Source organism: Syngnathoides biaculeatus, chromosome 16 (genome assembly GCF_019802595.1).
Source record: "Syngnathoides biaculeatus isolate LvHL_M chromosome 16, ASM1980259v1, whole genome shotgun sequence".
Classification (NCBI taxonomy): domain Eukaryota; kingdom Metazoa; phylum Chordata; class Actinopteri; order Syngnathiformes; family Syngnathidae; genus Syngnathoides; species Syngnathoides biaculeatus.
In genome coordinates this window covers 15,446,019-15,473,627 of record NC_084655.1, presented here as the reverse complement: position 1 = coordinate 15,473,627, position 27,609 = coordinate 15,446,019, and the positions used below count along the sequence as shown (strand labels likewise).

Genomic DNA, 27,609 nt, shown 5'->3' with positions numbered 1-27,609 from the left:
ATGAGCGACGAAGAAAATAGATGGATGGACTATGTTGCATGTAAAAAACTTTAAATGGAGGCAATTATGCGCTGACTCCAATTGATCATGAGTTTTCATGTGACTGATTAATATTTTTCACTCGAGTTGGGCGGATTTTCTATTACATTAATATGATGGGAACTGTTTTTAAATGATTTATCTTGGTCTTATATTTTTTAGTCCCGAAAACACGGCATTCGAGCAGGGTTGTGTAGGCTGCAGCGTTTTGTTTTTGTATTTTTGTGGCTCGTGACGTGGGATAGAGCTATTTCGGGGGATTGGGAAACGTGATGAGAGAAGAAATAGAGGCACATACTGTGTGATGGATTGATTTTCTCATTACCGTGTTCTTTGGTCACGTGTTGAGGCCGGTACAAGGCAAAAAAAAAATGTGCTAGCGCACACACGCACGCTCAGAGAAAAGCAGGTAAATACGTACGGCTAGCTCAGCACGTACTATCACTCATTACCACATAAAGATTATGAAAAGGCATGCTAGACCGAGACTCTGCACGCAGCTCACACACATACCGGTGTCAGCATCTTGTGAAAGTGGCAATTCAGCTGTATTTGGGTGGCGGGAGGGGGTGGCGGTGGCAGGCACAACATATGCAGTACAGAATATACACGAGGAGAAGAGGAGGGCACCTGCAAGGACTAAAACACTGATTGATGCTAAGTCCTTCTGAGAGAGGCCAAGCAGGGCTAAACTGGCCTTTGGACACTCCCAATTTGTTTGGGAATGAAGTCAGTCAAACATGCTTCAAATGTGCTAAACAACTTTGTTTCCAGTTTTTGGGAAAAAAAAGGCTATGATAAACTATGAATGCATCTTTCTACGTGCAAGAATAACATATTTATATCATATTTTTAAGTTAAACCTCTGGTCACAAGAGGCTATTTGCATCTTTGTTTCTACTGCCAACATTTAGACATTATGTGTGTACTATATATATTATACATGTTATGGTTGTTCACATGTTTTTTATACGTAATATCCTCTTAATAGAACTGTATAGATGTATACAAACTGTATACATAATAGGATATTACTGAGTGACTTTTTTCTCATCCAACCTACTCTTGAGCTCAGCCAGGTGATCCAATTTTTTTTTTTTGCAAATATTCATTCATGTATCTCAGATGATTCCATGAGTTTGCATTCTTGTAATCAAACTAGTTCTTCTGCGGGAGTAGCGACAGCCAAATAAAATAATTTCAGCACCGTCTTGCCAAGATAATTAAAAAAAAACAAACACTTAAAATGTAACCAAAAAAGCATGTTCGTTTGTGTAGGAGCACAAAAAGACCACTCGCTTGTTTAGACGATTATGAAGGCTGGCGCGTTCCCAAATGGTAGCAGCTGGTGCGGCCTTCATTGGCAAACCGGTCTTGGGTTGTGTAGTGGAGTGGAATCTGTTGGCGGTGTGTGGTGTGTGTGTGTGTGTGTGTGTGTGTGTGTGTGTGTGTGTGGTGTGTGTGTGTGTGTGTGTGTGTGTGAATATTTGTGCTTGGATGGCCAAATGATGCTTGAAAAAGGGTACGTGACAGTCCAGACAGGACTGTCAAGGTTATTGAAGGGTAGACCTTTTGAGAAATACAGAACATGTTATATACAGTAAGGTCACACGTGTAAGCATGTCATTACCTACTGGGGTACAGAGATGACTATTTAATGGAGATTGGGAATTTGCCACCCATGTTAAAGGTTATCTTGCGAAGTCCCATAGCTCAGTAGTTAGAGCATTGATTTGGTAAGCCAGGGGTCGTGAGTTCGTATCTCACTGGGAGCCTCTACTCCCCAAAAGGGCTCGCGTCAGGAAGGGCATCCGGTGTAAAAACCGTGACAAACAAATATGAGCGTTCATCTGAGATGTTACGCTGTGGCGACCCCTAACGGGACAAGCCAAAAGACACTTACTATATGTTAAAGGTCATCTTGTCAAATGTCGTCAACATTAACCACGAACTTCCAAATATGTTCCCATATTTCCTTTCAGGGGGAAAATAAACTATACAGGTGCATAAAATGTGTTTTCCAAACACATTTAAATGTTCACGGGTCAAAGCCTTGACAAATCAAGCCAACATTGACACACAATCTTGTATTCAGAATTTGTTAAACACATATAGCATACATTTTATATAAAAATCTGAAGGTCCATAACAGTTGCCCGTTAGCATGATAATATTTGTGACAGCATAGAGATGGCGAGGGTGGATGATTTCAAATACTTGTGGTCAACAATCCAGAGCAATGATGAGTGTGGTAAGGAAGTGAAGAAACGGGTCCAAGCAGTTTGGACCCATTTCTTCACTTCCTTACCACACACGGGCAAAGTCTATAGAACAGTGGTGAGGCCATGATGCATGGATTAGAGACAGTGGAACTGAACAGAGAACTGGAAGCAGAACTGGAGGTGGCAGAAATGAAAATGTTGAGGTTCTCTCTCAGGGCGAGCAGCTTGGATAGGATTAGAAATGAGCTCATTAGAGGGACAGGCAAAGTTGTACGGAGGTTCGAGAGAGCAGACTTCGATGGTTTGGACATTTCCAGAGGCGAGAGAGTGAGTGAGGTGCTGAGGATGGAGCTGCCAGGCAAAAGAGCGAGAGGAAGACCAAAGAGAAGTTTGATGGATGTTGTGAGGGAAGACATGAGCGCAGTTGGTGTTAGAGAGGAAGTTGCAGGAGATAGGCTTTGATGGAAAAATATGACACGCTATGGAGACCAATAACAGGACAAGCCGAAAGGAAATGAAGAAGATTTGAGACAGCATAGAGTCCTTACATATCAACGATGCTCTCCGGCTTCTGCTCATCAGAAAACGGATCCACAACTTCAGTGTGAAGTAGCTTTAAATGCCTGAATTTCTCTGCAAAAAAAAAAAAAAAAAAGTCTTGGAGCCCACTGTGAGAAAGCTATGGATGAAGGGGAAGCTAAATAGTATGGCTTCAAAGCAACCTCCGAGTCATCCAAGGAAAGACTTCGGAAAAGGAAGGCCAACGTTTCGAAATGGCATTGTTAAAGATTGCACCTCGATTTCAAACAGCGCTCTGACAAACATCGATACCTTCTAAGCATTGGGACCAAGGAAATATAGCAATGGTCAAACTGTCATGGACTGTCATATGATCAGTAATGACTAATTTAGCAAACCATGCCACCATGGTTTTACATATTTCAACTGAAATAACGAGGCCGTGCCATTGGCTGGCAACCGGTTCAGGGTGCACTCTGCATCTCGCCCAAAGTCAGGTGGGATAAGTGTCAGCCAGCACATCAACGAACCTAATAAGGAATGAGGATTAAAAAAAAATAAAAAATCTGACTCTTAAGTATCATGTATGCCTTTATGGGAAATGTATGGGCACACGTCATCAGAAATATTGTTTTTCTTTTTTTAAAAAAGCTGCGCTGGGAAGCGTCAGCATGAACACTTTCCAATTGTGCCTCGTGCGCTTTTTGCAACATATGCTCTTGCGGCGTTGCGGAAATGTGTGAAGTGTGCCTAAAGATGGAGTCGTGCAGTGATTACATGCACAACAGTAGGACGGTGTCATATGCAGCATAATGTATCATTTCCCTCCCACTCTCCTGCATATACCCCCCCCAAATCCTCCTTTTTACAGTCCATGTGTGTGTTCCGCCACTAACCTACTTTCCACAAAGCTCAGGAGAAAAAAAAAAATACCGCAATACTCTCACGCCCCTCTATCTTGCATTCTCCCAAATCTGAGTATTCTTTTTGCTCCTCTCTTCGTCTTCTTACCCTCCACCTTTTCCTCCCTTCACTTCTTCCCTCCCTTTTTTATGATTCTCCCTCACTCTTTTCAATCACGTCTGTGCCCACAGGTCATTTTCTTTCTCTTTTTCATTTCGCTCTGTGTACGTTTTCCCCGCTTAATACCCGCCTCTACTCTCTTTTTGGTGCTGCCGCTGCATTTGCTGACGCTGCATGTTTTCATTCCCTCTTTCCTTTTGGATATCGGACGGAGATGGCATGATAGACATGATTGATGGGCTCGAGAAAAGCAGCCAGAGAAAGGTAGAGTGAGAAGAAGATGAGATGAGAGGCAAAAGATGACAAAATGAGGAAAAGCTGGAGGGAGGTGGTTTGGGGATTTTGAGGCAGAGGAGGCTCAACATGACAAAGGCGCAGTGACGTTAAGAAAAATGTCTGCTTGCTTGCGTCACCGTGAACATTTTAGGGGGCTTCCTTGTCATTTCTCGGTGAGACATCCCGATGACCTACCAATATCCGCATTATCATTTAAATGCTTCCACGCAAACACGCTTGACACACAGTGGAAAAGTAAAACAGCAAGACAAAGAAGTTATAGAGCAAGCATCTCATCTCCTTCACTCTCAATTCTTTCCTTGCTTTTGAGTCACGGCTATATTTAGCTGTAAGAAAGGCACAGGAAGCAATTCATTATTGAAGGTTTATGGCAAAGTGAGAGTCATTTATTCATGTGCTGGATTTTCTGTTTGTGTTTGTGGATGTGTGTGTGTGCGTGTCTGCGCATACTTGGCAGAATAAAGACGGAGATTATAATACTAAAAGGTTTCAAACACACCATAACTTCCGTTTTCCCACTCCAGTTCGCTATAACTTGCTCAAACAGACGCAAACACACACACACACACGCACAAAACACTTGCACTTGCACTTGCAGCATTTACTGCAGGCCAGTGCAGCTAATTGGGTGGAGCCCCGAGTGAGCGTCGCAGTGATGTGTGCCCGTTAAGGGCTGTCAAACACATCATAAGCTCGGACCAGACAATTAACACCTGGACCAGCTTCTCGGGTTCGGGAAAACACACATATCTACATAATGTGTCTGTAGTCCACATGTGAACGCTAACACATGCAGGTTCAAACATCCAGTATACCGCGTATGTATCTACAAATCAGAATCAGAATCTACTTTGATTGAATGTAGGGCATTGTTGTCTTTCCTTAACTGACCTTGCCCACTCCATTTGAGTGGATGATTCTCGCCACCATTATTGCCAACTGCATCGTCCTGGCCCTGGAACAACACTTGCCCGACGGTGACAAGACCCCACTGTCCGGACGTCTGGTAAGTTACGTACAAATGATATTGTATACCGTAATTTCCGGCCTACAAGCCGTGACTTTTTTTCCACACGCTTTCAACCCTGCGGTTTATGCAGTGATGCGGCTGATTTGTGCATTTTTTCTAACGGCATGGGGGCATTCGAGCGGAAAAGGTAAGAATGAGACCATTAGAATATATGTGCCGAGGAAGTGACTTTTATCGGCCCTGTTAGCGCTGCGCTAGCGTTAGCGCTGTGCTAGCGTGTTGCTGCTGTGTTACTGGCATATCTCAGTGATATTCACCGATAAGTTTTATTTTAACCGGCCCTGTTAGCGTTAACGCTAGCGTTAGCACTAGTGTTAGCAAGGCGCTAGCGTTAAACTCTTTCTGTGTACTTTCTTTGGAACTATCTCGTGTTTCAATGTGTGTTTCAATGTGGGCAATTGCGGTTTTTACACAGCTGTGTCGTATGTATGTACGAAATGGTATTCCCTTTACAAATGTAGTAGGTGAGGCTTGTAACCAGGTGCGCTCTGTAGACCGGGAATTACGGTAATTTAACAGTTTTATATTCTCACCATAACTTTGCTAATGTCTTCTTTCTGTCCTTCAGGACGCTACAGAGATGTATTTCATTGGGATCTTCTGTTTTGAATCTGGTATAAAGATCCTGGCTCTGGGGTTTGCATTCCACAAGAACTCGTACCTGAGGAATGGGTGGAATGTCATGGACTTTGTGGTGGTCCTCACAGGGTAAGTGACAAGCGGAGCACCGACTGTAAATGTGTCACACACACATTATGTGCACGATGTTACAAACACATGAGGTCAGGATCCTCTGTCATGTCTTTTATGGCATGTTGTGTGTGCTACTGTAAGTGCCCTTTCTGCTAATGAATGGCCCCATCCTGAGCAAGGCAGCAGTCAGATCACAGAGCAGATCCGCAGGCAGCGAGCAGCCTGGGTAGCGAACAAATGCCCCAACAATATCGTGCACGCAGAGTGGGGGGAGGAGGATGGTGAGGGGACTCTGATGGAACAGAGAAGAAGAGAAGCAGGTGAACGTGGGTTGCACGAAGCCAAACAAACAGGACTCAAAACACACATAAGGCTTGCACATTTTACTGGATTTTTTTTGCGTGTGTGTCGATTTCAAATGATGTGTGATTTGCATACGATGAGTAATGATGAGGATGTTCCCCACTACGATTGTGTAAATGTATCAAGAATTCATATGATGATTTCTGAATTACTCAAGTAGTTCACGTTTACTATTGCACTTATGCAGAAAATGTGCTTTTTATTATGTATTTAAAATTATATTTATTACCAGTGTAAGCAAAGTGTGAAAGTTACTGTCTTAGAATAAATTAATCAATGTTAATCTTGAAATGTATAGAGCTAGTGCACGTAACGTCACGATTATACGCACTATATTGCCGGTCGAAAAGAGCTGCTCGACAGTGTGGGTGACATTGAACCGGAGCAGAATATACACAATGCCCGAGAAACGTTGTACGGTTGGTTGTCACAACAGACAAGACATATAATTCAAAGAGATCATTCTACGGAATACCAGCTGAAAAGACCAGAAAAGATCGATGGATTTCGGCAATTAAACGTGATGGATGGTGCCCAACTAAATACACACGACAACGAACACTTCAGTTAGGAATTATTCTTCTCAATCTCAAATTCCCAAGAAGTATTTGTAATGCCAAATTGGCTCATTTGAGAACAATGTGTTAAAAAAAAAAAAAGACAGGGTGTTGTCTCCAACATACACGGAATCGTGTTGCGGCCAACCTCTCCCCGACAGACGTTTTTTTTTTTATATATATGCATTGTTCTCAAACGATTCCAATGCATATTTAAAAAAAGAAAATAAACCGTCGGTCACACAGAGGTTTACGTAGGATAATGTGTGGCGGCAACACTCTACGCTACAGAGGAACCGACTCAGTCTTTTTTTTTTTTTAAAGCATTGTTCTCAAATGAGCCAACGTGGCATTGGAAGTACTTCTTGGGAAACGCTACGGAGGAGCTGATTCGCTTGTCCTCTTTTTGTTACCCTAATCATAGTTAATGAACACAAGTTTTTGTAAAATCAGGGGTCATTTATTTAAATATTGGTATTTATATTGAATACTAGCTGAAAAGATCAAGGAATTTTGCCAAAGATTAACGTGTACCCAGACACACTTCCGCGTTCACGAGCCATGTCCCCGTTGAGAACAGATCCAGCAACGAAGTATTTGTAAGCGTCCAGACCTTTCTACGCTTTCAAACTCTTCCGTGTAAATCTCGACGTCTTACTCACCAGATATGTGTAGATCCATTTGTCCAAAATAAGTGCAAGTGGGGTAATAGTCCAATTTCTTATCAGCGAAAACATCGACTTCGGCATGAAATATGGGTCCTCTATGCCAAGTGTCTCTCACTTTTCAACGTACCTTCGTTTATTATCACCTTCTAAATGTTTATCAGTATCGGACAAAACTCTGGGCGTCGTGCTATAGGACGCATTTTCACGTCGTCTCCAATCGACCTAGCATTGAAGAATGCTTCGCTTGACCGACACTTCCAGCCAGTGACGTGATTTGATGACGTAGGTGCACGAGCTCTACGGACAATAAAACACTGAATCTTCACTTAAACGACAAAAGGTGTAATGAGTTGCATCCCACATTTTTAACATGCTGGCATGCTGTGAATGTGAATACAATCATTTATTGTAAATTCCAAATGTACAGTAAATTCACCATATAGTGTTTAACTGTTAACCATATTTATATCCATTACTGTAGCATAGATAAATGTGGGCGTCTTCTGTATTTGTCGAATCAATGCTTTGATGCTCACTGAACTGTGTTCCCACGAGGTTTGCACCTTCATGCGGCTCTCCACAAGTGTGTATTTTTTTTTTTAGCAGCACAGCGGCTTTGAACATGAAAGGCGCTTGGCCTTTCCGCCCATCTTTGGCCCCAAGCTTTGATAACGCACTGACCGGTGTGCACAGACAAACGTGTACAATTTCCACTTCAAACGTTCCTTTCCATTTCCTTGGCACCTCTCGCGGTCTCGCGGCCGCTCTCTTCGCAGACATTCAAAGACAAACACACTTTAACATGACTTTAATTAGATTTGATGTCCACACTACAACCTTATTGGATGGTGGTTTGATTTGTGTGCAACTGCGTTTCTGTGCCCGAATGTGTGTATGTCTATGTGTGTGTTGACCTACGGGCTGTCGTGAATCGTCTGAGTGATTTGGGCCTTGGAATAAGATAGTTGTTTTTTATGCCCGCTATCGATTATTGGTCCAATTCCACTTACTTTACAACCATTCTTACAGTGCATTTCTGCAACCTTGAGCTCATTTACCATACAATTGATGAATGAACGAAAGTAATCTTCCAATTAATTCATAGAAAAAAGTGAAAATCAATTGAAACCTTTTCCTTTTAGTGACGGTAAGGAGAAAAAGGAATGAACTGCAGTCCCTCTCACCCATACTCGTTGCTTTTAGGGTGGTGAGAGAGCATTTTGGATAATGACCGTCATAACAACAGCAAAAAGATAAGCGGCAAGTGTATTTGGTCAGCCTTGTAGACACAACTAATTAGCCTCATTTAGCTGAAGTCAGCGGGAACACAGATGGCAAGTGGGCACGTAAGATTATGTTTTTATAATGTGTTACATTCCCGTGAGTAGGGAAAGAGGGAAGCACAATTGTGCTTAACCTTAATCAAAATAATGAGGGTCCTTCCTCAAAATGGCTACATCGCATACTGTTTGTGCGTTTCAAGAAGTATCGTAGACTGCCTGTGATCATCGTCGGATGTTTTCGATTTGTTACACCGCTTTTATTTAACGACCTGCCTTCCAGAGCGCATTTGGGAAAATTATTCACACCCGAAATGTTTGATATCCCACCACCGTTGTGTCTGCTGTCGTGTGTGTGTCCGTGTCTGTGTGTGTGTGTGTGTGTGTGCGTCTTACATTGCAGGCCTATATTAAGTATATTGTAAGTTGTTGATGCACAAAAAAGATAGAGGGGGAAAACACCCAGACTCCTCCTTTGGCTCTGTTACCAAGGTGATACAGAGATTCTATCAATGAGCCAATGTGGCTGTTGCCATGGAAACACTTATGAATAAGAAAGGCCAGAGTAACCGTGGAGACGGTGTGAATGAGGAAGTGCCTCATCGACGTGACAGTGTTTGTCATGGCAGGCGCTGCTTATTAAATGGCATTATTCTTTTATCAGTTAGATAAAAATATGAAAGAAAAAAAGGAAAGTATTTTTAGTTACAAATGTAAATTGTGGCCAACTTTGGGAGCAGACAGGAGAAAATGCTAGCTGCTTTAGCGCAATCTGAAAGTCAAATTCTCACTTCGCCATCTGACTTTACTGTCCAACATTCTGTGTTGTGAGTGACAAGCTCTTAAATTATGGGATGCCAGTGCTTGCAAGGCAGCTGCTCCTTTGTGCCGCTACAGTATCAAACCCACTGGGGTTCATGTGTCATTACATTTCCCTGACCACCCCTCAATGAATCTCTTCGGAAAGTAACTTCACTCCATCGACCCTATTTTGGTGTGCACAAAAAAAACAATTAATAATTATAAATTATGGTTTCCCACTAAGAATGTTAAGCATGTACTCTGACTCCTCGATTACAATTTTTAAATTTCATTTTAAAAAATGCCATTGACTTCTATACTGTGTCCCTTTTTCGATATGTGCATGTGTTTTAGTGAGGTGACCGCGCCACTGGGATTAAGATTTTCAAATCGTTTGAGATTTTATTATATCAGTCATTTTTTTTCCTTCATTTTCATCATAAAGTTTGCTCTCTACAACCGTTTAAGGGAGGGGTGTCCAAACGTTTTCTTGCTAAGGCTACATACAGAAAAATCAATGGATGATTTTGACTTAAAGTTATAAAACGCACTAAAATAAGGTCGCCCCCCACCCCCCCAGAAAGTGTAAATCCTCTTCCTTCCTTGGGGGTTGGGGGGATCGATTTTTCAAGTCCACCTGCCTCAACGTTTTAGTTTAGGGGTGCAGTAGGAGGAAAATTCAAGTATGAAGGGTACAAAACCAATACGTTGGAGGACATTTTAAGGTACAATGATGCACTTTTTAATCAGTCAGTGTGTACATAGTGGTGAGAGTACTTGCCCTATGACTGGACCAGGATGCTTTCAGGTTCACAACAGCCTCCTGTGATGAGTTAATGTCACACAGTGGCATTCCAAGGGCTCTATAGCCACCACGAGTGATGTGTCACCAGTAGGGCTCCTGTCACCATAAAGAACTGTTGAAAGCGGCATCTCAGGGGCACCAATGTGTCTGAATGGCTATCGGCCAGTAGACCTGACTTCCAAGAGTCCTTAAGTACTTCGAGAAGGTAATTCCACTGACTTACAGGAAGAACCACTCCACTGATGACACCAGAAGAGCAAGAATGTCTACGTCTTCCTGCGCTTCTTGGGTTTCACCTCGGACTTCAAGACCATCACTCTACAGGCCCAGGTCCAAAAGACAAAGTGGAGGTCAAATATTATAAAACCTGCTGAGGATATTGTTACGGGCAGCCTCCCCACCAGTACAGACATTTTAACCAACAGGTGCTGAAAGACAGCTCCCTGCATCATCACAGACTCAACACCCTTTCTTACTTCCGCTCCGCGAGCAAGGGGCTACACAGCATCCGGTGCAGGACCACCAAGCTGAACAACAGCTTCTTTCTGGAAGCATTTGCACCTTTACGCACATTCATAACTGCAACTATTTTTATCTTTTGATCTTCTCTCATCTAATTTCTTTTTAGATTTCACAAGACTTGAGACCCATTCAGCTAATGTAGGACCTTGGGTATCAAATACAGTGGCATATCATATGTAAATGTACATTGTTATGACAATTAAATTCCTTGAATTATTGAATACTATATCCTGTATCTTACATGCTGTTTCCAAGGAGAGCAGTCTGTTTTGAAGCCTGCAGTAATTAAGGCTCTGCTGTGTCACTGGAACAGAGGAAAGTGGAAATGTGTCAAAGTGACAGAATGAAAAAAGAATGAGCGAAAGGGAGAAGTGGGAAGGAGGGATGATTCACTCTGTGCGTCAGACGAGAGACTGACTGGAGGTCTGGCGGCACAGGGGAGCATCTTTAGACTCTCCACACACGCACATGCACACTCACCAACTTGTGTACCATTCTTGAATCGGCCTTCATTCTCTAACGCCACATCAATTTCTCCTCGGTCTGGAAACTCTTTTAAAGCGCTAAGAATAAAAAGTAAAAATAGACTGAAATGTAAAAGTCAGCGTCTCTCATTTCCATCATATGACATTTCTTTCCTTTGCTTTGTCGTCCCTCTCCCCGCCTCTTCCCCATCACTCCATCTTTCTCCATTTTTTTTTAAATTTATAGCCCTTCCGTCACGCCGTACGAATCACTCACCCCTCAACCCACCCCTCCCTCGCCCTAATACACCTCGCCGTCCGGCCTGACTTGTCAGCGATATTGATCAACTCAGCTTCTGCAGGATTTACATGCAATGTGCCTGTAGTTCATTGTCATGACCCAAAGTGTGTTTTTAAGTTTCTGGAGAAATATTTGTGGAATGCATATAGAAAGGAAAGTACAACAAGCCTGACAAACTTAAATATTGATTGCCAGTTTCCATATGTCCCATTCCTGTTAGGATTCTGTCCACCGTGGGCTCAGATTTTGACCTGCGGACCCTGAGAGCTGTTCGAGTCTTGAGGCCCCTCAAACTGGTGTCTGGTATTCCCAGTAAGTCTGCCATTTAAAAGAACCGTGTTGCATTAATTTCTTTTTTTCTGTTACAGTTTCTTGTCCCAAAACTGACAAAATATCAAATCCAGCTGTGAGATGAAAGTTCTATTTGGAGGTTTAAAAATAGCTCAGTGGAGCGTTTTGAATCAAGGTTTTATCCAGCTTCTTTGTTGCTCTGCATGATGCACCCAGCTAAAGTGGTTCTCCTGTGCACTCTGCTTTTTTTTTTTTTTTTAATTGTACCATTATTGCAGCAGTCGTGTTCCAGCAGCGCTGCACAGCTATTTTTACCCTAGATCTCCACTACTGACCTCAACATACATGTCACGCTGCACCAGTTTCAAAACAAATTTCACTGAAAAATAAAAATGTTTGTGTGTGTGTTTATGTACTTTTTAGAACAAAAACTGAGAGCTTAGATCAGGGGTGTCAGACTCATTTTGGTCGCGGGCCACATTGGAGATCCGGTTTTCCTCAGAGGGCCGTTATGACTGTGAAACCATAAAAATCGTTTATCGCCTCATCATATTGAGACGTGAAATTTATGAATTACTTTTCGAATCAGAAATCAAGCGTAATGGCTTTTTCAACTATTATTGATGTTTGGCAACATAAAAATGCATGCAATACCTCAAGATTATGATTTATGATATAACAATTTTAAATTTTGGTACAGATCTGAGCAAGAATCACAGAAGTTGACATAGATGATTTCCTTTCACGGGTCACATAAAATCGTGTGGCAGGCCACATGTGGCCCCCGGGCCTTGAGTTTGACACATGTGTCATAGATATTAGAGGTATATGCTTTTCATTAGACGGAAACAGTATTTTTTATTGTTCCATAAAATGTTAGCATCACAGCAAAAGTAACAAAATTAAGCATTGATTGTGAGTGCGGATGCATCGTTATTATCATATCGTATTTCAAACCACCAGCATAGAGCCTGGTAAAATCCTACAAATTCTCTTTACAGTATATGAAATGTGCTGAAATGGATTTGGTAATCATGTCAGGTGTCTTTGAATGTTCCAAAATGTTGGACCCAGCATTGCACTTCCTCAGCAGGGTCTTGCAAAGCTACGAAGGGTTGTTAAACCCAGGATGAAACAGTCGAATCATAATACTAAATGAAAACATTTGAAAATCCAATTCAGCGGCAGATGGCCTTTTGAACAAATCTACTGAGGTGGTAATATTGGAAATTCCAATTATTTGGTCAAGAACTTTATTTCTGCAATACTGTTTTATGTCAGCGGAAGTTGCCGAAATACGTACGCACTTGTGGTTTGTACGCTCTGCCTTTCAGGCCTACAGGTGGTGCTCAAATCCATCATGAAGGCCATGATTCCTCTGCTCCAAATTGGCCTCCTGCTTTTCTTCGCCATTCTCATGTTCGCCATCATCGGCTTGGAGTTTTACATGGGCAAATTCCACAAAACCTGCTTTGACAATCACACAGGTACGGTACATGAATAGCGTGGGTGGAGGATTTGGATCGCTCTTATGTCCAGGCATTATGATAATCATCCACTGAATTAATATAAAGAAGTAAATCATAGTGTCATGTTGTCGTGAGACACCTCTCATCTTCTGCATTAATCCAGGCGAGATCCGAGAAGAGTTCCCATGTGGGACGGAGCCTCCGTCGCGATTGTGTCCAGAGGGTACCACGTGTCGAAAGTACTGGCTCGGTCCAAACTACGGCATCACCCAGTTTGACAACATCCTTTTTGCTATCCTCACCGTCTTCCAGTGTATCACAATGGAGGGCTGGACTGAACTGCTGTACTATGTGAGTGCTAAACAGACAAATATGAATACTGTATTTCTGTCGGCGGCACGGTGGTTCAGCTGGTAAAGCATTGGCCTAACAGTTCTGAGGATCCGGGTTTGATCCCGGCCCCGCCTGTGGGGAGTTTGCATGTTCTATCCGTGCCTGCGTGAGTTTTTTCCGGGTACTCCGGTTTCCTCCCACATCCCAAAAACATGCAACATTAATTGAACACTCTAAATTGCCCCTAAGTGTGATTGTGAGTGCGGCTGTTTGTCTCCATGTGCCCTGCGATCGGCTGGCAACCAGTTCAGGGTGTACCCCGCCTCCTGGCCATTGACAGCCGGGATAGGCTCCAGCACTACCCGCAACCCTCATGACTATAAGCGGCAAAGAAAATGGATGGATGGATGCATTTCTGTCAAATTTATGTGTGATTTGTTTTTGGCACATTATACACACCTCTCATACTTTGTTACTGTGTACTGTTGCAAAATTTGGGACGGTTATTAACACAAAGCAAACACTAGGTAAGAAATACACTTTTCATACATTCTTCTAAGATATAATACCCGTGCTATTTTTTTCCTTTTTGATACGCAACCAATTTCCAGTCTCTCATACCGTGCCGTCCCTTTCGCTCGATGTCTCTCCCTGTGTCCCTCATTCCCGGTGCTGCTCTATATTTAAAAGGGCCTGTTCAGCCGGAGTTATTCTTGCAGCTGCTGGTGAGAGAAGTGATAAAAGTTTAATGGTAGAAAAGAAAAAAAAAAGGGGTTTGCGGTACATTGGGTACACAGCAGCCATGCCAGTTTCCGAGTAGGCAGAAGGAAAGGATGAGACGCGGCAAGGCAGGGGGGCTATTACGGCAATCACCCATCGTGGGGAAGAAGGGAGCAGGACTAGAGGTGGGATCAGGATGGGGATGTTGATCAGCAAGAGTGACAAGGGCTTTGAAAGATCACAAGAAAGGAAGGAAAGATGGTGGGAATTGAAGTAGAAAAGATTGCAGGAAATAACGGATGACTAAACAGGATGCAGGAGGATGGTAGGAGAATTGTTTTTTTTTTTCCACTGAGGCTTGCGGAAGTCAGCAAATAAAGAAAGAAAACAATATGGAATTATCTCCTTTAGACATTTTACAAAAATGATACATGAATGACAAAGAAGATTACGTTTCTTTGAGTTTGTCGTCACATGCTTCGAACCGTCTCACTCAAGCAAAAAAAAAATAAAAAAAACAAACGTTGAGGCTTGAGTTTAATTTTCAGGGCGCAAGAACCTTCGCTGTGGCTCAACATTTCTGATTATGATTGTTACTAAATTATACTCCTTCACATATCTGCCTCCTTCATATACAGTACTTGAATGTATTCATTAAGTTCTAATGATTCAACAATACTGCGGGAAAATAAAAAAAAATAAAAACAAAATGGCACTTTCACAATGTAAAAAGTTGGGAAAAAAATTTCCAAACACACATCTTAATTCTGACCCACATCAAAAGTGTATTAGGATGACGGGACCTTCTTGCCCCCACCCTCCAAAAAAAAAAAAAAACATACCTTCCTTTATGAAGGTAACCGCGACGAAAGTGACATCGTCTTAGCACCACCACTGATGGTGTGCGTATGTATGTGTTTCCAGAGCAACGATGCCTCAGGGAGCGCATGGAACTGGATGTATTTCATCCCCCTTATTATCATCGGCTCCTTCTTTATGCTCAACTTGGTGCTGGGTGTGCTGTCAGGGTAAGGAACTATGAGACAAGCGTGTTAAAACTCCATATATAAAATGATATACAGTACCGTATTGTATAGATTGTTGTTCACGTCCCAAATTTCAGACTGGAGTATTTTATTTGCATGTATATCCTCACAGGGAGTTTGCCAAGGAGAGGGAGCGAGTGGAAAACAGAAGTGAGTTCCTGAAGTTGAGGAGGCAGCAGCAGATTGAAAGGGAACTCAACGGTTACTTGGAGTGGATCTGCAAAGCTGGTAAATCTATGCACTGGGTTGTAACTCTTCATATACACAACAATCATTTGAAATATTTCAACTATTGAGCTTATTTTTTAGGGCGTATGGGGAGTATATATTTACCGTCCTTTACAGGAGCTTCGCCCACGCAAAACATATTTTTTCATGAACGCACCGAACAACTGGGTTTGCTCGTGACCCACGGCTTTTAGTTTTTGAACATTAGATTGTCACCGTTTTATTCTGAGGTGTATTTAGATTTTTCTGACTTCATTCCTTCCAATATTAACCCTGCGGTTAACTTTCGCCCGCCGTCTTGTTAGCGTACAGCACGGCGGGTAGGGTGTGCAGGACAGATGCAGGGAGAAGATGAAGGAGGCTTGTGCAGTGCAAATTGAGGACAGAGCTTTGATCTTCTTTGAATAGACAAGCCACATCAAAATAAGTCGCGTATTAAAATAAAAGACGGGGTGAAATCAAAGGTGCGACCCAAAATGTATTCTCAGGGGCACTGGCAATTGAAAAGACCGACTGAATCAAAGTGAGCTGTCAAGAAACTGTTTACTTTTTTTTTTTAAATATTACAACACTACTCTAAGGACTTTTGGCCATTCTATGTAATATAAATGTATTTATTTGCCTGTATTGTAAAATACATGCATGAAAAGTGTATGTTTCTTTTTTTGCAGAAGAGGTTCTCTTGGCAGATGATGAAAATGAAAATGATTATGACGGTAGGAATTCTTTCAGCAGTTCTTCTATGTGGCTGTCCGTCTTCTTGTAGAAATTACTACTAAATGTCACAAGCTACCGCAGAAAAAGACGTTGGAATGCTATGAGAAGCTGACACTGTTATGGAGGTAAAATGCCAAACAAAGAAATTCATAAAGGACTGTTATAGTGGTGACACATCACGGCATATCATAGCAATCTGCACATCATGCAAATATAATCCCTTGGTGGTTGTGAGAAGTGTAGTATTTTTGTCGCAATCATTGCAGCTCATTGGGTTTTTTGGTACATTTCTGTTCATGCTGTGCAGTAGTCGCAATATCATGAACTTACCATTGATCTTTAAAAAAAAAAAAAGGTTCCCAGCACACATTTTTTTCTCTAATTAAGTCCAACTCCAGAGAGATACTATTACACGCAATTTTATTTATATATCTATATTTTTTTAAATAACACGTTGCCTCAATGCTTTGGTTCACATGATTTCTCAGTTTGCTTGTAATCATTCACGAACTGAAGTGAATGCAGATGGTTTGATTCAATATGGACTGCTGCTTTCTGCTCCAGGCTCCCGGAGGAGAGCCACCAAGAACCACAAGAGCAAAGCTGAGCTTCTCAACCCAGAGGAGGGGGAGGGGGACCTGGCAGTTGGTGAGACACACACAGACACACGCAAAGTCAAACCACTGGTACAGTACATACAGACGCTATCTTGCATATCAGCATTACCTGACACTTCTCTCCTTGCCTCTCCTTCATCCTCCTCTTTGCTGATGTGAATTCCCCCCTCCCCCGTTATCCCCCCCCACCCCCGTTCTTTCTTCACCCTGTCATCGACAAGGCATGTCGTCAAACCATATGAACGTATTATTTACCCTCCTCCATCTGTCTATTCATTCAGTGATGAATATCGAAGCACACATTGTCCACAAGTTGATATTTTGGAATTTGATTGAAATGAAGCACGATCAATTTTTAAATTTTTTGACAAATATACAAATAAATACTTAAAGATTTATCTGTTCTGCATAGACAACTTTTTTTTTCAGATTTTGACACAATTACACCCATTGGGGATTGAAAATAATGGAGACAAAATTAATCCAAACTGAACTCCAGCAATACTAACACTAGTGATAATAATACTACTGCTAATAATAACAACACATAGCGTATTTATCATTTTTGTACAAACTCAATGAACAGCAACTGTTATTAACTGTGAAGAATTTACCGTACGTAAAATTGTAAGCTAAAAGTGCCATATTTTGATAAAATCACTTTTTTTTCATGTATTTAGAAGGTAATATTGTCTCTATTGTGCCACAGCAAACATTGGAAATATGAATTAAAATGGTCCACGGATTCCTCCGTTGCAGATGTTTTTCTGACGAGAGGCCTGAAATCAGGTCATAGAAATTTCTCAAGCTTATTTACATCAATAGCGAAGAGCCCCGCCTTCTTCTCTGCTTCTGAACCAATGCTGTCAAAAAAAAAAAACACGTGCTCTCGAGGGTGTGTTTTCCACACAGAGACGATCAATCAGAAGAAAGGGGCGGTCTTAGCCCAATATGGACAAAGTGGATGCGAAACTGGGTCAAACAGCGGTAGCTCTCAAAAAGCCCTTTTCTGGCCAGTCGGATGACAAAACCAAGTGTCTTTTGGAATGACATTGATACTTTTATACTCAATGCCATGATATGTGGGTCTAAGTGGCAAAATATTGGACCTCTTAACCCCTTTAATGATAATACTTTAATAATGATAAAACAATCCGACTCTTAACTCTAATGAGAAAAAATAATCCATATCATTGATATTTTGTTGACTTACACTTTTACCACTGTTTTATTTTTGTTTGTTTATTTGTAAGGCTTATTTATCCTGGAAATTTGGATTGTTTTCTTAAATCAAATGATTTCCTCGTAGGTTTGAGATGTTGCTTTAAACAACCCAATCAATGGGTCACAACCTCAGTTATCTTCTCTGGATCTCTCTCTTTTGCGTATCTTCTTTTACCTCATATTCCTCATCCCACACATACCTCTGGCGTTCTGATAATTAGACAAAGCTGAAGCTAACACTGGTGTCTTTCTTACCCTCTTAGGTTCACCTTTTGCCCGCGCTAGCTTAAAAAGCTCAAAGTTGGAAGGGTCATCTTTCAAGAGGCGAGAAAGACGACTGCGCTTCTTTATCCGACACATCGTGAAGTCCCAGGCCTTCTACTGGACTGTACTGTGTTTGGTGGGCCTCAACACGCTGTGCGTGGCTGTCGTGCACTACGACCAGCCGGAACCGCTTTCAGATTTTCTAAGTGAGTAGAGCACACACAGAAATGACTAGATACATTGTTCCATCAATGAATATCAGCAGTAATGAATGTTATAATCATTTAATGTCATATTTTTACAGTTGTATTATTTATTTATTTTGAGCACACTGATCTGTTTGTGGGTTGACATCCACTGTCAGTATGAAGACATTTTGACACTAATTAATTTGAGAGACTGAAATGCCAAAGTGCTTTTTATTTCTCTAATACTTGAATTTTTTTTTTAATTGAACAGATGAATAGCCTACAGAAAGCAGGATGGATGGATTCCTCCTTCTCTCACTATCTCTCTCTCTCTCTCTTCCTCCCTCCTGATAGATTATGCTGAATTTATCTTCCTGGGAATATTCTTGACGGAGATGTTTGTCAAGATGTATGGTCTGGGAAGGCAGGCATACCTCAACTCCTCTTTCAACTGCTTCGACTGCATCGTGAGTACAGCCGCAACTAAGGACTAACTGCAAACGCAAAATCTCACGCACACACACACTAACGAAGACCACCTGCAGTATTTTTATATGCAATGAAGATGTTGTTCCCATCTTAATGAATAACAATGAGCTGCATATGCTTGCGTTCAAAAAGGTGATCTGCGGCAGCATATTTGAAGTGCTGTGGTCCGTTATTCAGCCGGGCACGTCATTCGGCATCAGCGTTTTACGAGCTCTCAGGTTATTGAGGATCTTCAAGGTCACCAAGTGAGTATCTTTCTCAACAGTTCTATGTTATTATGTATTATATGATTATTGCATTATTGCACAGTACACTCAGGGCAAGTCAAAATGTAACATTGTGTTTCTCTTTGTTTTTTGTTTTTTTTTTTTCCAGGTATTGGGCATCTTTAAGGAACCTTGTGGTGTCTTTGCTCAATTCCATGAAGTCCATCATCAGCTTGCTCTTCCTCCTCTTCCTCTTCATAGTCGTCTTCGCCCTGCTGGGAATGCAACTCTTCGGAGGACAGTCAGTGCCGTTTCATTTAGCTTTCCTTCATTTAGTTTTCATACCATTGTTAAAGAGGATTTTTATTGAAGGAATACCACATTTGGGTGTAGTTGTAATATGCTTTAATGTGACTGTTTCCCTTTTCTTACTCGGATCAATCTTTTCCACATTTTTGCCTTTTAGGTTTAATTTTGAAAACGGCACTCCTTCAACAAACTTTGATACCTTCCCGGCAGCGATAATGACAGTTTTTCAGGTAAGCGAAGTAGGCTAGAATAGGTTTAAAGTAGTTGAGATCAATTGTACAGCTGTTAAAGATTTTTTTTTATTTTATTTTATCACAATGATTGTAAAGGCTGAGTTTCTAATACAACTCTTGCGTTGATGTCATTAAGAGTACACATCAGTAGTCGCTCACTAGTAAAAATAGTGAAATTGTCTCAAAGGAGACGTGTAACACCAAATAACATTTCAAAAATTATAATTTCAATATCTGTCTGCGACTGACTGGCGACAAGTTCAGGGTGTAGTCCGCCTTTCGCCCAAAGCTAGCTGAGATAGGCTCCAGCTTTCCCGCAACCTTTGTGAGGATAAGCGGCTTGGATAATGACACGACATGACATGACCCCCTATTTTTTGATGTGGCTGGCATAGACTCAGCCATATTGTTGGGCTAATGGTCAGTATGGATTTTGTTTCCATGACGACTGGGGACAGAATTTGGATTTGGGCCACCTGCACCTCCAAAGTATTCCTAAAGTGTGTTTTAAAAATCACAGTGTACAATGGCTGGAACTAAATGTGTGTTTGTGCTCAGATCCTGACAGGCGAAGACTGGAACATGGTGATGTATTCCGGCATCAAGTCTCAGGGCGGAGTCAACAAGGGCATGGCCTTCTCAGTCTTCTTCATCGTGCTCACTCTTTTTGGCAACTGTATCCTTTGATTTTGGAAGAAAAAATACATGTGCAAAAACCATTCAGGTGTGTCTTACACACCCATTGTGCATTTTAGAAAGTGAATGTAACATTATGCTAAGTTTTAGATTAAACACACTGTCCTGTCTTGTGACAAAATGTGGGCTTTTCTTGTTTGTTTGTTTTGGGGCGCCCTATGTGTAGTGAATAAATTAGTTTCAAGCCTTTATTGGAATTAGTGTCAAACATGGTAAACTCGCATCACAGAGCGAAGTTGTAATGCTATTGCGGCGTGGTTGTTCTCATGAATCGGTGCCTGGTGTGAAAATGTGTACAGATAAGCCCGACTCCCACTCAGAGGATTTCCCATAAGTCTTTGCTCAGATACTCTGCTGAATGTTTTCTTGGCTATCGCTGTGGACAATTTGGCCAACGCGCAGGAGCTAACTAAGGTGCAACAACACAGCTCGACGTTACCTCATCGTGACTAAAGCTTTTTGTCCTCCACTCTGCTTCCTCCATTGACGTCCTTTACCTCCTTCCGCCTCTCTTTCCCGGCAGGATGAGCAAGAAGAGGAGGAGGCTGCCAGTCAGAAGATCGCATTGCAGAAAGCCAAGGAGGTGGCGGAAGTCAGCCCCCTGTCGGCTGCCAACCTCTCCATAGCAGCGTGAGTGTAGAGCTCCATCACTCTTGTGCTTTGGCTTCCAAACATTTTTCCAACTGGTGTGTCGCTAATAGGAATAACACTGTTGATTATTGTTTTTTACTTCCATATGCATACATCTGGAGTGAAATGAGCACAATTATGGCCAGGTTTTCATTCATTTTATTTTGTTTACTGATAAACTAGTAAAGACATAATGCATGATAATAATGATGTTTTTTTACATTTATATTAAGGACTAATTGAGCTTTTGCTCCTTGCTCACCACATGCTAACAAATCAATGGCTGAGATACAAGGATTTAGAATAAACAGGTTTCCTACAGATTGCATTATGCAATAAAACATTTTTTTTGTTTGTTTACTTTAAAAAAAAAGAAAAAGGGGAGCAAAAACATTCACATTGGCGGCTTTGTGTTTTGGCCATCAGAATAACCACTGTCTGATCCTTTTCACAGAAACTAGATGTTTATATGCCCTGTACACAATCCTTTACAGTAACGTTAGCATTAATATATTGATTAGGGATCCTGGTTGTTCCTCGGCTTTTATACAGTGTTGAAGGAGGAGATCTGATGTTGCCGGAAATGGAACAGACTCCTCCTTATTACCACTCTCCAATGCAAATGATTTTGAAGCTGTTGTGTTACAATTTATACAAGTTATACACAGTGACACTCACTCACGTGTAAACTTGTAGTCATAAAGGTTTGACAACAGCAGGGGAGCACAGCGTGCACACACACGCGCACACAACTTGGTGACCTTTTCAGCTTTGATACAACAAGCGTATGCCTTCGTTGTAGCGCACACACTTACTTACTACTTCATGCACACACACTAAACACACACATCCACACGTCTGCAGTGAGTGGCCTCATGTCACATCGCAGTGTGTGTTGTCATTGTATGTGCTGTGCGTGTGTGTCAGTTTGCTGTCACTATACAGTATGTCTGTTTACCAAGGGATGTTCATTTTTACCTGGAATTCCTTTCTAGGTTCAATGTTTTCTTTTCCGACACTTGTCTGTTGTGTGTGAAAGTGAGCGAATGATGGATTGAAGTCAGAATAAAAAAATAAAAGTGAAGTTTTATCTGACGTGTAACAATCATGTTCAATCAATAGTCGTGCAGAATTTTTCTGTATTTATTTTTTAAATTATGGGAAATTTAATATCTGCAACATACAATAAGATCAAATAAAAATATTTAAATATAAAAAAAAATAACTAAGAATCTGCTCACTGTTACCAACTGAAAAGTAGATACAATTGTTGGAGACAAAGAAAGAGCATTTGCCTTATCCTTTATCCTATGTGGAAAATTAACAATTACTTCATCAATAACATTATTCTTTTAGATATTTGGTAGAAAATCACACCAAATTTCCCCAGATATTACTTTTATTTTAAAAATGTAGTGTTTTTCAGTTGTTTTCAAATTTTATCATGAAAGGCCAGGATGTTTTTCTTTGAAACACAAACTCACTAAGATGGTTGCTTTCCTATGGCTTACGCCTCAATAATAATTTAACAGAGACTACAGAAGTCTTGAAATAATTTTGTTCTTTTGTACCGTTACTGTGTGTTATACTTGTTTAGAAATCTTACAAATAATGATCTGCAAATGGGATGGTAATTTTGAGACTTTCGGAGTGAGTGAGTATATGTTTGGGTTTCCATGTCTCGGTGTACATACAGGGTCATATTGCAAAATGTGATTCACTTGGTTTCTTTTCCAGTGGATCCGTTTTGGAATGAAAACCTCACTTGTTTTTTTTTTTGTACTTTTTTTGTGTTTTTTTTTTTTTTGTGCGTGCCATCTCACTCACCAACTGTTTCCTTCCTCAGCAACAAAGTACACAGTGATTGTCACAGCGCTACTGACCCCTTTCTGGACTGGTATTTATTTTATTTCTTTCTTTATTGATTTCTGAATCTCTCCCGTTGAGTGACCTTACAACCATTCCTCATCTCCTCTCCTGCTCCAACCTTTTTAATGAACTTAAAGAGTCATCAAAAGCTACTTTTGCTACTTTTCCAAGTGTTCACTTTGTGTTGCTGCACCTCACAGGATAGTCATGACTAAAATTGGATGCTATTTCAGGCCAAAATGGTTGTAGCAGTAATTCGGTAGTAATTATTATCACTTGTTTAGCTCCTGAAATCACAAATATAATCCCATAATGACTTTGGTAGTGTCTTAATGAACTGCGTGCACTTTTAAGTGGGTTAATAATCGCTATTAAATTTGGACTTGACCAAATTTTGCCCCGTTCTTTGTTGTTGCTACATGACTTCCGAAATTCCTGCAAACTCCTTTGTGTGGACAATCACCCCAGCATCTCCTCATGACCTATTTATAACGTTGGTGTTTGTTTCCACTTCACCCACACTTGTTTGAGTGTGTATTTGCTGAGCATTCTCGCTGAGCCAGTCCTCGCGATCGCCTCCACTCATTCTCGCCGCTGTGCTTGCGTTCACAGTAAGGAGCAGCAGAAGAACCACAATAAGGGGCTCAATAAGTCTGTGTGGGAGCAGCGCACCAAGGAGCTGAGGAAGCAAACTCTGGCATCCAGCCGAGAAGCCCTCTACAACGAGCTGGACACTGAAGACCGCTGGAAGGCAAGGACGGGGAGGGAAGAACACAACAATGTAAAGGACAAGGCAAAAACCAAAATTGCCTTTAGACTTGTGTTATCTGTGTACACAAGTGATGGCTGTGTAAATATTGTTGACGGTTTGCTATACGGTGGAACCTCTGAGGTCATAGCAGGTGACATTTTGCATTATTTACCACAGGAAATGCTCTAAATAAATAGAATCTCATCTAGGTGAAATCATCATCATAAATCTATTTAACTGTACAGGCAAGGTTTTAAAAAATGTTTATGAATTCTTTGTCACACAAATAATAAGTAGCCACTCCCAATAGTGAAATAGTAAATAAACCAGTACACCCTTCCATTGGTAATGTGTATTTAGTGACGCTGAAGTTTGAAATTTGGATTTGCTTCACATACTGTACATGAATTCCACTTTTTGAAAAGGAAATAGTTTGATCTTCACTGAATTGACATGTGTACCTTCTATGATCATTTGAAGTGAGGATTTTGCAACAATGCATATGTACCTTGAATTTTTTAATTCAAATTCCAATATTTACAACTTCAAATTTTAGAGATTCCACCGCATGTTGGCTTGAAATGTTTACGTTTACCATTTTTAAGTAATACAGGTCTAAAGATGTTGACCCTTCATGTTCAGGTCAACTACTCACGCCACGTCCGACCAGATATGAAAACTCACCTGGATCGACCTTTGGTGGTCGACCCCCTTGAGAATCGCAACAACAATACCAACAAGAACACGGACAACAATCCAGACCTCTGCTTCACCCAGCAGCATCCTGCCGATGACGTCCACAGGCAAACGCGGCACCACGAACGCGGCTGTCAAGGAGGCCCCGCCAAATCTCCTCCAGAGCGAGGCGAGTCAACTGAGAGCAGGCGTAGCCGCAAAAGTACCCATCACCATCGTAGCTCCCACGTACGATTGGATACAACTGTGATTCCCGGGCCGGGCTCGGAGGAGAGGCCGACGAGGCGCCATCATCACAATCGCAGCGGAAGTCGAGGGACGGGACAGTCCGAACACAGGAGACCTCGAATGCATCGCAAGACTGATCAAGAGGAAGATGGTCGAGAAGGAACTGGAAAAGCTGGAAGACACAAGAACAAAGGGGTCGATGAAGGTGGGGAGGGAGGAGAGAAGGAAGCAGCTGCTGATGGAGGTGAGAGGAGGCCGAGAAGGGGTCGCCATAGCAACCAGACGGAAGGCGAGGGGAAGAAAATGTGCCAGCGTCGACGGAAGTAAGTATTACACACAGTACATCCTATTATAAACACACTATATAAATAGGATTACTGTGACACCTGGCACCGCAAAAAAAAAAAAACTTGACGTAATTTACAACTTTCAGGAAATATTTTTGAGATTATTGATGGCCACTCGCCCTGACTCACAATCAATTTCTATTGCGGTATTGAAGTCTTACCCAGGAATTCTTTCATAAGCTTGACTTGGTCATGCTGGAATCGCCCAAACAGTTCCCACAATCCTGAAACCAAATACATACATGTCTCATCGACATGAAGAATTGAAAGGGAATAATGCGTGGATCCCAAACACTGATATTAGGCTTGGTCTCAGTTCATAAATCCATATTCTTTACAATTATTTTTTTCTTCTCCACCACTGATTTAAAATAAAAAAAATAAACCATAGCATATGCTGTCATAATGTCAATTTGTGTTCCAGGGATGGTAGTGTACCGAACCTCTCTACCACAAGGCCCATCCAAAAGAGGCTGTCCAGGCAGGACAGTGAAGATATGGACAACCTCATGAATACCAAATTGGTTTCGGACTCCGCCCCTTCCAACGAGCATCACCCAATTCCACTTGCCAACCACACTGGGGACCCCGGCTTTGAATCCGCCTTCCAACTCGCTAACAGCGGCGCTCGAGGGAGTTCGGTCCAGTTGGACAGCTACGGGAACGTCGGACATCGCCGTGCCAACAGCATCATCAGACAGCCCCGCCCTGACCACACAGCTGTGGACATGCCGATCTTCCCGTCCACCAATGCCATCCTGCAGGGTAGAAATAGCACCGTGTTTATTGTTTTTTCATTATCCCGCTTGTCTCAAATCACATTCCTCCTCCATGTGTTTCTTTTGAACCCAGTCAATAAAAATGCAAACACAGAGCCTTTACCAGCGAAGGAGGACAAAGACGATGATGACGATGCAAAGGGAGGTGATGGAGGACCCAGGCCCATGCCTCCCTTTACCTCCATGTTTATCCTGACCACCACTAACCCGTGAGTAGGACCAACAAGCCAGTCACACAACTTCATTTCCAGCAAGTAGTACTATATATTTCAGTTCAATACAAACCTTTGACTTTTCCGCTGTCAAAAGTAGACTTGGATCTCTGGATCCACAGTCTTGTCGGCAGAGAAGTAACAGTTCTATCAGAGATGAGACGACAATGGAATTAAATAATGTACAGTAAATAGCGGAGTAAGTTGACCGGGAGTTACACGGTCACAACGCTGGGATGTCACACCCGTTTATCACTACCGTTCACACACCGTGTCGTGGAAAGATTAAGGTTTGAAGTCTGTACTACAGAACTGAACAGTACAATTTGCCGGGGAAAAAAATGGATTCAGAGGAGCAAGCCTACTTGGCCTTGTTTGATCATCGTATTTAGATTGGAATCTCAAAAGGAAAGAGGATCTGCTCTAATACCATAGCCAAAGCTATTATATATTCTTACAGCACTGATGGGAGGTTATTCAGTAAAATGAAAAGAACAACTTTGTCTACTCTCAGGTTTCGTCGGGCCTGTCACTACATCTGCACCCTGCGCTACTTCGAGATGTGTATTCTGCTGGTCATCGCCATGAGTAGTATTGCCCTTGCTGCCGAAGACCCCGTCTGGCCTGATTCTACTCGCAACAATGTAAGGATGTGATTAAATACTGCCTGAAAAAATATGAAATCATGTTACCTGTTTTCGACGACAGATTTTCAAACACGCCAGTCATTCAATTAGGCACCAAAAGCCAGCAAGAGCTTTTCTCAAAATTCTGCCTTGAGGACGACAAAAGTACGGTTTTGACTCACACAGCCAGAAAGGTATTAATCTAGTTTAGATACATGAATTGACTGTAGGTATGGTGTGGCACAGTTCACCATCACAGCCAAATGCATCGAAAATAATGAGCTAGATGAAAAATTATACACAAACTGACATATGGAGGAGCTGACTGCCTGATTAAAGTTCATGATGTGTCAAACTCGTTTTTTGTCTCTGGCTACTTTGTAGTTACAGTTTTCTTTCGAGGGTAATCGTGACTGTGAAACCATGAAATAAGTCATATCACATTATCATAGTGTTACATATGTCATAATATTACAACAAATTGATGGATAAGTACAGCGTAGTTTGGAAATCAGAAGTCAAGGATAATGGTTTGTTCAGTTATTATTCATGTTGCAGTAAAAACAAAGGGGGGGGGCTTGGTAGCTGAAAAATGCTTGCAATATCTCAGTGTTTAGTTATTATTTATTACATATGATGACTTGAAAGTGAGAAAGAACCTTGAAAGTTGAGAAAAAAGATTTGCTTTCGCAGACCCCATAAAATGATTGGGCGGGCTGGACGTGGTCCCCCCCCCCCCCCTTTTGTGTTTGGCACATGTGCTGTTACCGGATTCTGGTTGATTCGATCAGTCCGTGAAAATAATCATCTTTTGACCATAAGATTTCACCCAACATATTCACTCAGCCACGGCTATT

General features: G+C 41.7%; 1 protein-coding gene and 1 long non-coding RNA gene across 2 annotated transcripts in view; one reads left to right on the top strand and one right to left on the bottom strand.

Moving 5' to 3' along the window:
* Positions 1 to 5,013: 5,013 nt before the first annotated feature.
* cacna1aa (calcium channel, voltage-dependent, P/Q type, alpha 1A subunit, a) overlaps positions 5,014 to 27,609 on the top strand; it is a 64,750-nt gene continuing 42,154 nt past the window's right edge. Inside the window, exons 1-23 of the mRNA XM_061846547.1 lie at positions 5,014 to 5,106; positions 5,699 to 5,838; positions 11,805 to 11,896; positions 13,210 to 13,362; positions 13,508 to 13,695; positions 15,322 to 15,425; positions 15,556 to 15,671; positions 16,343 to 16,387; positions 16,953 to 17,036; positions 18,493 to 18,699; positions 19,036 to 19,148; positions 19,303 to 19,415; positions 19,546 to 19,677; positions 19,843 to 19,915; positions 20,477 to 20,594; positions 20,961 to 21,028; positions 21,138 to 21,244; positions 23,091 to 23,141; positions 23,726 to 23,894; positions 24,507 to 25,111; positions 25,560 to 25,900; positions 25,988 to 26,123; positions 26,641 to 26,770. Coding sequence (XP_061702531.1) covers positions 5,014 to 5,106; positions 5,699 to 5,838; positions 11,805 to 11,896; positions 13,210 to 13,362; positions 13,508 to 13,695; positions 15,322 to 15,425; positions 15,556 to 15,671; positions 16,343 to 16,387; positions 16,953 to 17,036; positions 18,493 to 18,699; positions 19,036 to 19,148; positions 19,303 to 19,415; positions 19,546 to 19,677; positions 19,843 to 19,915; positions 20,477 to 20,594; positions 20,961 to 21,028; positions 21,138 to 21,244; positions 23,091 to 23,141; positions 23,726 to 23,894; positions 24,507 to 25,111; positions 25,560 to 25,900; positions 25,988 to 26,123; positions 26,641 to 26,770 — 3,378 coding nt within the window. The remainder of the gene's footprint in view (positions 5,107 to 5,698; positions 5,839 to 11,804; positions 11,897 to 13,209; positions 13,363 to 13,507; positions 13,696 to 15,321; positions 15,426 to 15,555; positions 15,672 to 16,342; positions 16,388 to 16,952; positions 17,037 to 18,492; positions 18,700 to 19,035; positions 19,149 to 19,302; positions 19,416 to 19,545; positions 19,678 to 19,842; positions 19,916 to 20,476; positions 20,595 to 20,960; positions 21,029 to 21,137; positions 21,245 to 23,090; positions 23,142 to 23,725; positions 23,895 to 24,506; positions 25,112 to 25,559; positions 25,901 to 25,987; positions 26,124 to 26,640; positions 26,771 to 27,609) is intronic.
* LOC133514696 (uncharacterized) lies at positions 16,886 to 21,202 on the bottom strand. Its single transcript, XR_009798832.1, has 3 exons — positions 21,054 to 21,202; positions 18,485 to 18,695; positions 16,886 to 17,026 (listed from the first exon to the last, which is right to left on the bottom strand). It is a non-coding gene; the product is annotated as an uncharacterized LOC133514696 (long non-coding RNA).